Source organism: Anas acuta, chromosome 2, assembly GCF_963932015.1.
Source record: "Anas acuta chromosome 2, bAnaAcu1.1, whole genome shotgun sequence".
NCBI lineage: Eukaryota > Metazoa > Chordata > Aves > Anseriformes > Anatidae > Anas > Anas acuta.
Window position 1 is genome coordinate 27,106,001 of NC_088980.1, and position 14,544 is coordinate 27,120,544.

At 38.1% G+C, this 14,544-nt stretch overlaps 1 protein-coding gene across 3 annotated transcripts in view; it reads left to right on the forward strand.

The window, feature by feature from the left end:
• UMAD1 (UBAP1-MVB12-associated (UMA) domain containing 1) overlaps positions 1–10,216 on the forward strand; it is a 79,570-nt gene extending 69,354 nt beyond the window's left edge. For all 3 annotated transcript variants that reach the window (XM_068674022.1, XM_068674025.1, XM_068674023.1), the window contains exon 4: positions 8,610–10,216. In XM_068674022.1, coding sequence (XP_068530123.1) covers positions 8,610–8,867 — 258 coding nt within the window. In that variant the 3' untranslated portion in view covers positions 8,868–10,216. The remainder of the gene's footprint in view (positions 1–8,609) is intronic.
• Positions 10,217–14,544: the final 4,328 nt, after the last annotated feature.

Genomic DNA, 14,544 nt, shown 5'->3' on the forward strand with positions numbered 1-14,544 from the left:
TGAGGGTGCCTGAAGGCTGGTATGCATCTTACATTTTAATATTCAGAAGTGCTGGAATTGGTTGCAATTGAAGGGACGAAAAGGAGGGGATTAAAGTTTTTATTCCAATACAAATGTAATTGTTCAAAAATTATTTTTAGTATAAAAACATTTTGCTGTAGAAGGATCCCATGATACAGTATTGTTCTAAGACAGAAGTGAGTTCTGACATCTTAAATTGGTGACAAAATCGTTTGTGTGCTGGAATATCCCTGGTTCCAGGAAAGGGGAACAAGAAAATGAATTCTGTTAAAGAAAAAAGAAATTTGGGCACTAAAAACAAAACAAAACAAAAATGGCCCTTCTCTGGCCCTACCTCACCTACATAGGGCTTAATGCAGAAACTAGGCGTGTATGTTTTGTTTTGTTTTTTCTTTTTTGCATCTTTTATTTCAAACCTCACATCATGATCAGCATGAAGATCAGGCATTCTTTTCAATGTGGTATTTTTCTACACTGAGTGACAAAGCTCCAAATCTGTGGCAGGCTCAGAGCAGTATCACCTCTTACTCAGATCAGTTACTATTTTTGGATCTTTGAGGTTCTGCATTTTTGGCTTGTACAATTTGGTGTTATTTTCATTGTATGGAGACCTAGATGTATTCATTGTAAAAGTTTATATAGCCCAAATTCATTTGGCTAAAATATTATTTTAATTATGGTGGGAAATTAGGACCTATTTTTAATGAAGATTTAGAATTATTTTCTGCCTTCTTCCTATTTTTACTTTTTGTTAGTTCTACAGTTTTTCCTCATGTTGCATCCCTGTTCACAATTATGTAATTTCCTGTTCTAGATGCCCATATTTGAGATGTTATGATTTTCTGTCTTTAAACAATGAATAAAACAGTTAAGTAAAATAAATGGTATTAGGAATAAAGGTATAGAAGTAGGACTTAGAAATAAAAATTTCATTCTACAATCTCAGTTATATGAAGTTCAATATCTTAGCTAAATTTATCACCAAACACCCTCCAAGTATTTCATGTGTCAAATCATTATTATAGGGGTTTGAGTAAAACAGAAGCTTAATCTTATTTCAGTTGGAGTTTGTAAAATTGTTAACTAAGAAAAACAACGTTTTTCTTCTAGCATTAATAAGGGCATAGATGCTTTAGACTCCAGATATGCAGTCTTTTGTGTTACTTAAAACTTTTCAGGGTGGAATTGCATTTTACAAGTGTTAACAGGCATCTCTAGTATTTACTAGGATAATTAACACACTTTAACCACGCAACTATTCAAAGTATCACAAGTTCAAATGGCAACCTTGCAGTGCTTCCCTTCTAGAGTGATTAACAGTTTTAGCTGTTTGAGGGGGCAAGGAGCATGTATTAAATACAGGCAGTTCATTCTGCATTTAGAATATCAAATTGTTCCTGCATGACTGAAAAAGCCAGTTCTGAACAATTATACTTTTCTAATTGCTTTAAGTCCAATAAGGAAGTAGAAATGCATATCATTGCTAATACGAAAGTGTGGTTTAGCAGAGATTCCCCTATTGCTGTCAGTGTGCTAGAATACTCTGTGGGGAGCTTTTCTATTATAATAATAAAATAAAATAAACTGTAGAATGTCAGAGGCACTTTTTACTATTTCTTTAGAATTTTATTTAAGATCTCAGGAACGTTAACCTGATTCTGTCCTAGTCTAGGAAAAAGCTGAAAAGCGTGCTTTAAAGAGGAAGAGAGAAAAGAAAAATACCTAAAATATATGTCACAAATCAGTAAAAAATATACTTAAAAGCTTATTTTAGAACCTGGTTCTGTGTTATTCGGAGTAGCAATATTGATAAATGGAGAAAAAAACATGCTGTGTACTAAGACATGACATTTGTGCAGGTAGCAGGAGCTCTTTAAGAAAGACAGATCGGTGCTGTATTACAGACTATGAGTCATGAAAAGTTGGGAAACGAGAGCCCAAAGCAAACAGGAAAGCTGATTTCCATTGACAGCCATTGTTGCTCTAAAAGCCTCTCCAAGGACTCGATCTTCGCCAGGAGCTTTCAGCGTGCAAGTCGTCCTTGTTGGAACCAATGACAACACCGATCTGAGACTAGGATTACAATTACATTCGCTGCATTTCTCTTCAGAAAGAAATACACTGACCAGAAGCCATTACGGTACTGCAGCCAGCCACTACGAGGTCTCCTGCACTTTTTCTTCCACCTGCTTTTGTTGTTCCAAAGCAGAAACAAATTTCTTCTGGAGTCCCTGGAGGGGATGCTGAGTAAACTTTCAATTGAACCTCGAAAGAATAGCAGCTCCCAACATTCATGTGAAGTTTTCTGAGCCTTTTCAGTGGCTTCTGTATTTTACTAGTCTGGGTGAATTCTGTAAAGATGTTGGCCATATACTTGTTGTTGTATATCTGGTATGGTTTTTGTTTGTTTGTTTGGTTTTCTTCTGTTTCTGTTGTTTTGAGTTTGTTTCTTTGTGATATTTAGAAGCTATCATGTCATGTACACTTTTCCTCCCCTCCAGCAAGGTCTTACTGATCCTTTTCTCCTCGCTTAGACTTCTGAATACAATGTGCTAAACATTCAGCGAGCCTTGCAAGTAATTCTTCTTTTCCCATCTGTTCCTCTTTTCAAATAAGAAAAGTAATGGCAAAGATCATTATCATCACTGGTGATGCTCACTCTGGAATTCCTACAAATTTTCTAAAGAGGCCCAGTGAATATCTTAAAAGCATCAGTTGAAACACAATTGGAAGATGAATCCACTGAGACAATTTCCATTTCTAGATACATCAGAAATAACTGCATAATGCTGCCTACGTTGTAAGACACATTATAACACACTACGGGCTGTAATACCGCAAAATTGCTTGAATTAAAGATAATATTTCTATATCAACATCAGTGTTGTAGGTCTCTGTCTTTGGCATAGGTATGATATTGTGGGGATGCTGAACCTACTGCTGGTTTCTTAAGGCTGGCTTTTTAAGGAAAATTGATCTGCTTCTCAGAAAAAAGAAAAAAAAAGCCTCTTTTACAGAAAGTACACATTTCTTGAGATAAATCACTTTTTGGTCGGAAACCTTGTTCAATAATTTGGATGATAATAATGCTGGCACTGATCTTTGATTTTGCTTCAGAGCACTGTAAATCCAGCTTCCCAGTACATTGTAAACTGCATTTTTTCTTCCTTATGAGGCTCTTGGCAGACTTTGCGGTTAGCACACATAGATGCAGCGAATTAGATGTTTTTAAAGGCATCTGAGGGATATAAAAATAAAGATATAAGAGCGTAAGAGGAGGAATTTACTTTAGATGATAATTTTATACGTTGTTGATTTTGAAATAACATATAACACCCTTGCTGTCACAATTAGTAGCCGGTAGCCAGCTACCATATATGTTTCCATACTGCTTCTTTCAACCCTCTTCATTTGGGTTCCAAGCCAAGAACGAAGAAAACACCTTTCTTGTTTGAATTAAATCTGAGTACCATACCTTCTGTAATTTTAACTGATTTTTTGAACTCCCCAGTGCTTGGCGAAATGTAAATTGTTTGGTGATATTCTAAGTGCATTCAATTAATATTTCTCATAGCGGGATTGTGTGTCATAGCATTTGGCAGTGCTTTGTTTAGCTAATGTCCAGAGAATATGCTCTGAATAGATTGTGTTCTGGATAAATAAGTTAGACATTTAAGTAGAAAGCAGTGTGACTAATGTGAGATATCAAATTCTCTAGGACTTGCAGTTCTATATGTGCCTGAGGAATGCGTGCATGAGAACATAAGCCATTTCATAACCTTGGCTTTGGTTGCGTAACGCAGCTTTCTGCTGGTGTTTGCAGTGTAACCAGCTTGGTGATTTAGCCCTGATGGGTGATGGATGTTCTCTACTAGGGTGTCCAGTTCTTCCTTCCAGTACCACGGACACCATAACAGCCTGCTGGTCAGGTTGGCCCCATCAAGCTCTGTTCGCTGATGTGGGTTCTCCAGCATATGAGTGAAATATGTCTCAGCCCTTGTATAGGACGCCTTTATGATTAGGACAAAGACAAACATATCTAGCTTGGTAAGATCTTACACATGAGGCCATTATCTGAATATCATTTTAAGAGCGTTCAGAAACAATTCTTCATAGCGAAGACCAAAAATTGCCTGCAATGACTGCACTGGGCAAAACTGTAAAAATACTTTGTGCAACCTGAATTTTTCAGGACAGGAACCTTTTGTCTGTGTATGTAGATAGCTGGCAGGTACTGGGCACTGCCAAAGTGGACATGAAACTGTACCAGGTAAAAAGATGAGGTCCACAATATTCAAGGATTTAAACTGCAAATGTGACCATTTTTCCAGCTGTCCATCCTCAATGCCGGGCATTGCTTATACTGTCTATCACAGCCTCCATCTCTGCACACTGGAGCAGTTGTTCTTGCTTTTGGAAGGGGACAAAGTGTCCAAAGAGTCAACTTTGCAGCATACTTTAATGCTGCCCCTTGCATTTTTAAGCCCTGCTTATCTGACCAGCATAGGAGCAGGGAGGTATGGCCAGGTTGACTTTGGCCAGTGTGTTTCTACCACACTTGGGTTTTGCACACTGCGTTGAACAGGCATCCTCCCCAGGTTATGTTTTTTTCACATTGCATAATTTGCAGGGAAGTCAGTCCAATAAAGTAAGATGTGACTTTCTAGAAATGAGAAAGTGAACATGAGCATTTTAAGATAATTTAAAAAAACAAACAAACAAAAAGCTTTTTTTTTCTTGGGAGTTAGTGGTGGTTTATGTGTGGAACTGAAATAGGAAATCTTGAGTTCTTTTCTCATTTCTGATGTAAGCTTGTGATATTGCACCCAAGGCCTTCTCGTGAGGGGTTGGATGGACTGAGACCCAAGTACTATTGGATCAGAGGTCAGATTATAGCATTTGTTATACTGACCAGACACATTTTTTTCCTTTGTTCCCGACTTGTCTGCACTGTGTTCCTCCCATCCCTTCTAGACTTTGTTTATTATATTGTTTTGTTCATTTAAATAGTATCAGCATCTACAGACTATTAAGAACTTCACAACCTCATATAGCGATTGAGTATGGTAAAGTAGTGTTTAACTATAAAATATTTCTGACGTAATTCATCCTTCCTTCCTTTGAAACTTGGAGTGGGACTGAGAATAAGGACAGCTGGTCGTTGCCCTATCTCTGTCAATACACAGTATCTGCTGTGTGCAGAAAGGGTTTCATTTCTGGGGCTGCCCATTTGGCACCCTTCTAACAACTGTAAGGCTCCTGGGAGAAAAAAGAAGATCCAAGATGCTTTGTGCTGTCTCCCATTTTTTTCCCTCTTTGAAGTTAGTTTTGCCACATGATGGTCTAATTTGCATTGTAAATTGAGTTCATCCAGCTTGAGGGACAATTAAGATAGAAACAGGTGTTCTTAAATGTATGATTTGCCAAACAAAATAAACATTGCATTGTAGGGATTTCTGATTATCATCCGAGCTATGGGAATAGGACAACGAGTGAGAGATCATTTTTCCCTGGAATGTGGGAGTGGGGGAGGCAGGAGGTCCTTTGAAGATTTTGTTTAATTGATTCCTAGATGTAACCTTTTCCTGTTTTTCATTTTGGGCTTTCTGGCTTTGCTCTCCTCTTCAGAATACAGGACTGATGACATACAAGCAAATACCAGCACCTCAATAAAAGCTCCGCCAGTTTTTTCTTTCAGGAGGGAATATAAGAAATTTGTGCATAGTAGACTTTACAGGGAAGCTTTGAAATATACAGCAGCTGCAAGTTTGAAGTGTGCTGTTTCTTGTTTTGTTTTGTTTTTCCAGATAAACATCATTAACATAAATACATGTTCTGTGTGTTTGGTAGTGTTCTTAGTAAACCTGCATGTCTATATCAGAAATATCTTGTTGAATTTGTTCTGATGCACACCCTGAGCCTATTCGGCCATGACAAGAAGGAAGGCTTCCCTGTAAGTGTTGCTAATTGATTAGCAACTACAGAAGCTAAGATCTCCTTTAAAGTGAGAGCTGCAGGTCTTCAACTTGAAGATAACTGTGCTGATCAGAAGAGACAAATAAAAGAGGTTTTAGGGTTTTTCCTGAACTTACAGACTATGGTGCTATTGCTTGTGGTGTGTTTTTTCTTTTTTCTTTTTCGTCTAATTTTTATTTTTATTTTTATTTTTTTAATTTTATTTATTTCTCAGAGCTTGGAAAGCTGCCATAAGACAGCTCTGCAGGCTATCTTTCTAACTTATCTGCTAGCTTCCCTATGTTCCTTACCCTCTAAAGGTACCAGAATCAGCAAGCAAAGCTAAAAGAAATCTTTATCAACTCTTGCCTTTACTGTTGCATGTCACTTTCTGAATTGCTGTTACGTACTCATAAGAATAAAGAAGAGAAGAAAGGAAAGCTGAGGGATATGACAGAAAGACCTGTAAACTGGAACTGGAGGAATTGCGTAGTACAGACATGTCAGAATTACAGTGGCTCAGAGGCAGGGTGCAGAATATTGTGAAAACAGGAGAAACCCAGACGTGTATCTTGTTTATCTCCAGAAAGCTCTGAAGTGGCCTGGAAGAATAGGTAAAGATGAGACTACTCTGTCCTTTCTGATACCTATTAAAAAGAATGAAGTTTAATACCAATCAGTAAGAAAGTGATCTGAAAGAGAGGAAAAAAATCAAATAGGATGTATACTGGGAAGCAAGTCCCAGCAGCTGGGTAGGAAGCTGCTTTCATTACTTGCCTGCTTTGGAGCTCCTCTGCTCCTCTTCTGTATTGGGTGATAATCTGGCAGTCATTCCTTTTATTAAAACTTCTTAGCCTTAGGGAATTTTACATTCATATGCTGTGTCATACTGGTAATGGATCTTGGGAAGCTTAGCTTAAGCTTTGGATGTCCAGTCATCATGACTAACAACAAAAGCTTCCAAATCTGGTTCACTTCAGAGCGTGGAGCACCACTAACTCCTTCTGTCCCTACAGCACATGGAGCAGTGAGCTTCTGCTCAGCAAAGAAAAGTGTTTGGCTTGGATGGGCAAGATTATCTGTCTGTTTAACTGTTGATACTTAAATAGGTTTAATGTTTGTTTATCCATCCTACTAGGTGAGATTTTGGATTGTGTAAGGAATGACTAGTTCTCCGGTTGCGCTCAAGTCAGCTCCAGCACTTCCTTTAAGAAGCAGATGGAGTGCCCTGTACGTGGCTAAATGCTTAGGTTATGTACTCTCCAAGGTACATATGCCCCACCACTGCCACCTCACCACCCAAAACTCTCCTCCCACCAAACAGCCATGGCCTCAGATTCTCTGTACTAACCACGGTCTGTAACGTTCATCGCTAGCACAGGTCAGATCTGGAGAAGCACAACTCACCTTCGGATCGTGACATAATTTAGGAGGAAAGCAACCTCCATAACAACTAAACCCGTTTGACTCTTATGATCAGCTGAACATCAGATTAGCAAATGTAAAGCTTTCAGTGCTTTCCTTTCCCCAATAACAGTGTAAGTTTTGGATTTTTCTGGATGTGTGGGTTGAAAGGAAGAAGTCAGGACTGCAATCAGAAATTCATGTACAATGTTTTTAGCTGACGTGACTTGTTAAGCACTTTTGAACAAGTCAAATTTAAATATTTATGTATGTGCTTATATGTATTAGAAATCCCTATGGCAATCATCTTACTCTTTGAGACGATGTGAGGACTATTGGTTTATAAAGCACATTGTTGCTACAAATAGTAAAGGAAGTTAGATTTGCTTTCAGAGGCAGAGTAAATAGTATTTTCTTTGTTTTTAAAATGGTGGAACTTTTAGGATAGACACTTAATAAGGTCATTTTGGTAAGCCAATATCAAAGCTTGTAAGACTGTTGGGTCCAGCATCCTATCTGATGGCATTTTTTGTAAATTATATTGATTTATTCTGTATGGCAGGGCATTTTATTTCATTGTTTGTTTTGGTTTAGAGGGTTTGTTTGTTTGTTTGTTTTAGTTTTGTTAACTGGGCTTTTCTAATAATCTATAAAGCACATATTTGTCAACGCATAAATTGACATATTACAGGCCTTACCGGCTAGTGAAACAACTCTGTTTCAAATTGGAAATCAATACTGGGAATACTTTGAAAGAACTAGGCTAGGAAGGTTTTGTTGTTGTTGTTGTTTTAATAACCAGAGTCCTACATTTGTAGGATGACTTCTGAAAAGGGGTGGGAGAACAAAATTCTGTGTTTCAGAAAGTTCTTTATCGGTTTAAGAAAGAAATTATATGCAGTAATTTCCCCTAAACAAGACTAGACTTGATGACAAAAAGTACCCTCAGCCTTTGTTTTCTTAAATGCAGAATAACATTAGATAGAGAAATTACACTAAACCATTCAAGAAATAAAATGTTGTTTTCAGCCTTAATTAAAATCAACTTAATCCAAAGTATTGTATCGATATGCATTAGGATTTGCTAATTCAGATCTACCTGAACTAAACTCTGCAACTATTTTTATTATTATTATTATTATTCACTAATAGGTCATGATGGTTCTAAGTAAAAAGCCTTAGCTGCCTGGTCTGTAGTGTCTAAATCATTGTTCTTCTGTTCTCTTCAGACAAATACCGGGCACCGATCGCAGTTGACGGTATCAAGTGCAGAGATGGGAAATGGAAGGAGTCAAAATTTGGAAAGCAGCCCTTTCATGTCAGATCTTCTGAGTGATGTACCCTTTGCCCTAGCACCACATGTGTTAGCAGTACAGGGCACCCGTAATGACGTTCCTGACCGACTGCTCACCTATGACATCAATGACAATTTATCAAGATTTTGGTACGACTTTACACTTGAAAATTCAGTGCTTTGTGATCTGTAATGTTTTCTTGATCTTTTCTGTATGTGTCAAGGAAAAAGTCTTAACGTGAACATAAAAACTCATTTTAAACATCTTGATATTTTGGGGGCCTACCACTGGATGTGAGATCCATTGGATCCAAAGGATTATTATTCGGTACTATGTTATATTCTTTTGCTTTAAGTGAACTGTAACTTGCTATGTAAGGTATTCTGTTTATCTCCAAAGAAATCAAGTAAAGCTGTTTCAGCCTGGGCTGGCTGTTGGTATCTACTTCCCGTAGGTAGGCTGTAGGCGCAAACATTTCATAACTTTAAGATGAAGTCTACGCACATCTGCACTGTTTTGTTATTTCACTCTGATACTAAGCGCATATATCCTGTTCTACATGTTTCTTTAAGATCACCTTTGATTTTCTGCAGATAGAAGCCAGTATTAATGTTACAGCAATGCTTCTTTGTTCTACTGGACAGAGAGCTTCCCAGCCAAAGACTTTTAAAACCCAGGCTTAATTCTGAGTACTGAAATAGTTAGGAGTACTTCACCCAGTCAATTAAACTTACTGATTCAAAAGTTACAACCAGTTACTGCGCTGTCTTCCCATTAGATGGTATTTGTGGCCTCCCCGTTTTGTGCCGCTCCTGTTGCCTGGAGAAGTCCTCCTGGGCTGCCTGTTGGCTGCTGTTTGTTCTCACTGCCACATGTGTTCCTGATTTATACACGGATCAGCTTTTCCATTTTAACCTCTTTGCCCCCTAAAGAAGGAAATCTCAGGACACGTACTTTTAATGGTCACACCCTTCTTTTTTTAATTTGTGTGCCAGAGATACAGATGGCAATGTTTAACAACAGGAAAACATTACATTGTTCCTTATCCAGCTAAATTAGATGGCTAAGTACCTAAACATGCTTTCTCACAAACCACCGTGTCCCCTGCTCACCACCTTTGGGTTTTTCCAACTAAAACAAGAGTTGCTGTTGTAACATCACAATTTGCGTGAATAACAATCTGTGTATCTCAAAAGATTACACTGTGTTGTTTTTTTTCTCTTGGGGTAGAATATTTGCATTGTGCCAAATGCTAGTAGATATTTTCATATAATTTTTATGCTCTGTGATAGCTTAATATATGCAGATTTTCAGACCTGTGTCCTCTTGTGTTAGAGATAAAAAACATAAATAATGGAGAAATTACATTGTGAATGTGTCTTAGGCTGTTAAATATTTGTTTTCCAGATTTTTTTTTAATGTATGTATTTAAGTATATTTGTTAGCATATTTTTGACAATTTATGTTCATAAATGTTTTGAAGTAATTGTTTCAGGGAAAGTATCTGTGCTGCACTCTCAATAAAAATGTGTTAAATAATGTGTGAGAGTTTAATTTGGCTTGACCTGTGTTGTTCTCTATAGCTGTGACCATTCAGCTTTACAGGAGTTTGAGCTTGCTTTAATTTGGAATTATTATTTTTTTCAGTGCCATTTAAAAGTCAGGACCTGATTTTAAAAGGAAAAAAAAAAAAGTCCTTTTGAGCAAGTATATCACACCTTTACCTGATGTCTTCTGTATACCGTGTTGGGGACCTGCAAAGGTTGCTGGTGTCCATGACACTGTTCAGAGAACAGTACTGCTGTGAGCTAGGAGGTGCTCAGACTTCTTAGAAGGAAGAATTATTTTTACAAAGCTGCTTTGTACTGTTTTGTGTGCTGAGTTTTCTAGTTAACAAGTACCTGAAGCACTAACTTTAATTTCCATGTTTGTTTTATATTTAACCTTTAAAAATTAACCATTCTGCAAATAGCTTGTTTCCATTCAAGCTGTTCGTTTCAAGTCTGAAATGTTTCCCTGGCTCTAGAAGCAGAACTGCATGACGCTGCTGGAAAGCCAACAAACTCACAATACTTGTTCTTTCCTTCTTAGCTGACATAGCATATAACTTTTCTGGCATTCATTTTTTACTAGTCTTAGATAATTCATCTAAAATAATTATATCTTGTCAAAATTGTGCTCTGTTACACTCACAAGCCAATATCCCATCCTTTCAAAAGAAAATAAAATGCAAAGGAGGGTGGGGAGGAGGTTTTATTCACCCATGATGAGAAATATGGACAGTAGGTTAAACATTTGGCCTGCATCCTTAGCCATGTTCCATAAAGGGTAAAATTTACACATAGCAAGAATACTCATAATGAGCAGGGGTACCGGGAATGCGTCTCCTCACTGCCCTCTCTCCAGCAAGGGTTGGGGCTCAGATCTCTCCCTTGCTTGACATCATCCATAAAAAGTGGCTTGAAGCCTAATGGTATCCAGACAGCAAAGGTGAAGTTCTTCCCACTGGGAAAAGAAAAAATACACTTAAACTGTTATAAATTACTAAGATTTATGGATATTACTATTTGCCCACTAATAACATGAAGATGGCACAAAATCTTCATAAAATGAAAGACTTCAAACAGTCTTAATTCATATAAAAATGCGTAGCACTTGTGTGTGGCATAGTTAGCATCGTATGCTAGGTGATTGTTACATAGAAAACAAAATTCCTCTGTCACTGTGAGCACTGAATGGTTCTATATAATGGCCTTCAAACATTTGATGAAAGATTTTAACCCACATTATTATAATCAATACTAGGATCAAAATGCTAAAATGCCCTGGCAGTCCTTTCTGTATGTTCTTTGTATGAAAATGAGAACTTGAACAGAACTGTTTGCTTTGTGTTATGAATACACACGTAAATTGTTTAGACAGAACTGAAAGATACTTCATAGCTGGTATCAGCAACATCAAGGCAAATTGTCAGCTCCAGAACTAATAATGAAAGGCTGAGGTGTGATCCTGTGCCAGTGGAGTGCTGTAAATGGCGGCTTCGTTACTGCCATTAGTGGACATAATACTAGGCCTTTACTCCTCCATTTAACAGTTTATTTAGGTTGAGTTTGGTTGATGGGAGAGTTTGAGTTTTGTTTGCAGTTCTGTACATTTTCCTTGCAAGAGGTGTACTCTGCTTTGTGTGATAGCTTCCTTATGGAGCTTTCCAATAAATCAAACATAACAAGACACTTCCTATTTCCTCTGGAAAAGTTGTAAATACAGGCCTCTGGAAAAGTCCAATTTTAAATGTAGAAAAAGGAGAGCGAAACCCACATGTTCAGAGGTAAATCAAAGAATAATTGCATCCAGAACAGCCCAACGGAAGGCTGAGCGTGAGCTAGTCCCTGCAGACAATTCCCTGGTGGCGAAACCCGAAGTGGAACCAGACAACGCGGTGCACAGGAGGTCAGTCAAGGAGATGGCTGCAGATCCACTTTCTGACATTTTCTGTAAAGTATGATCTGAACCTCGATGCTACAGTAGTACTGCAGCTGGCAATGCACACTTGTGTGGTCACAGATGAGAGGTTTTGACCCTAGAGCAAAAAAAGGGAAAAGACAAGGAGCATAGTCACTATGGTAATTACAATAGCTCAAAATAATACACAGTTCATTGCATTTTAGCTAGAGAACCTGTCACGTTAAAAAAAAGAAAAAAAAAAAAAAAAAAAAAAAAAAAAAAGCTGCCTCCCCTGCAAGACAAGTGGGTTGTTAGAACAATAGCCTGAAACTTGTGCTTGAGAAACCGCTTTTCTCTCCTCCCCACCACCTCCCTTTTGTTATGACATGACGATTCATCTTGCTTTGGGTTTTCTGTTCTCAGCCTAGTGAGCATGGAGAGGAACCAGAACTGCAACTAATAGGGGATAACTCCTTCCCTTCTTGGGTAACTGCAACTGCTCCTCTGGTGACGAGGCAATTCCAGATTGACCAGATTTCCTTTCAAAGCCAGTCAGTGTCTGTTACAGCAACAGAGAGGCAGAACCCACCGAATAACTCCTTAAAATCCAAAGGCAGGCTCCTTTTTAGTGCTGAGGGAAGAGGAAGGTTTAAGCCACTCTGGGTTCCTTCAACCTTTCTGTGGTGCTTCATCTCTTCATGAGCATAGGCTTTCATGGAGGATGCTAGAGGTCTCGACTAAGCCTGACATGTCTTGACTATTCTGCATGCAATGACTTTGAGGCAATTAAAAATTACTGGCTTTGTACAAAAATCTACCTACTATCACATGGCAGAGTTCTCATGTATCCATTATTTCTTTTAGTTGCTTAGAAGGAAAAATACATAGTAGAATTAAATTAAACTGGGGTGGGGGATGATGACGGGATGGACAGGAAAGACGTAGAGAAGTTTTCATTGTGCATTATTTCTATAGCAGCTAACACTGGCTGTAATGAAAATGCAGAAACTAAATGAAGTGCAGGTGGTAACAATATGACAATAATATATTGGTGATCCAAACCAAGAAGCAAATTGGTACTGTGCCCTGTGGTGTATGTTTTTGTTGTGTGTATGTGTAGTAGCTAGCACAGTGGTCCCTAATGGTAATGCCTCTGTGCATTAATATAGATAGTGGGAGAGGAACGACTGAACTCATATTTCTTTCAACATCTCAGCACAAATACTTGTTTTCTGTCTGCAACCTTCCATGTTGTAGTCTTTCTAGACTGTATTTTACCCAAAAAAAAAAAAAAAAGGACAGTGAATATTAAAGTTTGCTTTCTCATGAGGCATCAGGGTAGCTCACAGAGTTTTGCTGTATCAGAGCTCAGTGGCTTATCCAACACATTCCTTCTACAGAAGCAAAACAATCTGAGTGTGCTGCATGGTTCATACAATAAACCAGGAGCTGCAGAGCTTTCAGCATTGTGCTGCAGGTTATGATGAAATGCCAGAGAAGCCTTTTTTTAATTCTTCAGCAAAATAGAGTATCTAGTGGTGGAAGTGGAAACTGTGATGACCCCAGAAGGATGTAGCAGCTGTAGAACAGAGGAAAGAGGGGGCTTAGTTCTGCCAGCCAATTCAATTCACTTTTCCTTGCTGCAAAGATAAAATAAACTCTTGAGATCAAAGATCTCATTTACAAGGCTGTCCTCTTAAGTCATTCAACACATGCACTTCAATAACAGAACATAAAAGAAACTGCTCAGAAGCAAACAAAAAAAAGATGAGCCTCAATTATAAACATCCCTCATCCAACTGTTTGTGGGTATCAGCAGTATGGCTAGAGTAGCCACTCATATCCAAATGTTCATGGAACTGCTCCGAGAGGTCAGCTTTGGGCATCCATCTAAATCACGCTGGAAAAGAAGCCAGATGAGCTCAGGAAACAGAGCCTCAGGTAAAGTGGGCCACCATGATGAGAAGAGAATTGCTTACTTAAAGGAACTGATACTTGTTAGAACGGAAAAAGACTGGGACTTCAGTCTGACCATTGTGTCACCCTTTTTTTGTGAAGAAATCTGCTGTTTGTTTTCCTCAAGAAAACCAAGAAATGTGTGGTGCTTTGGGAACTATGCTGTAATTTCCTTTTTCAGCTGTTTTTAGAAACTACTGGTGCATCTGCTTGGCTTATTCTGCTCTTAGACATTTTTAGATTCCTGTAGCTCTGATTTTGTCTATTTTATGTTTATATAGGGCTTTTGTCAAAGATGTAATATTTATCTTACCAACTTGAGTCAAAGGATCCTTTTGTTTTTGTTTGACTTTAATGTCTTTTGTAGTTTAGTTAGTTCTCCTTCAGTTGTCTCAAATAAAAAACATTTACACTTCTCCACTTCTCCCTCTACTTGATAGGATGGAATAGAACATATGCATTAAATTTA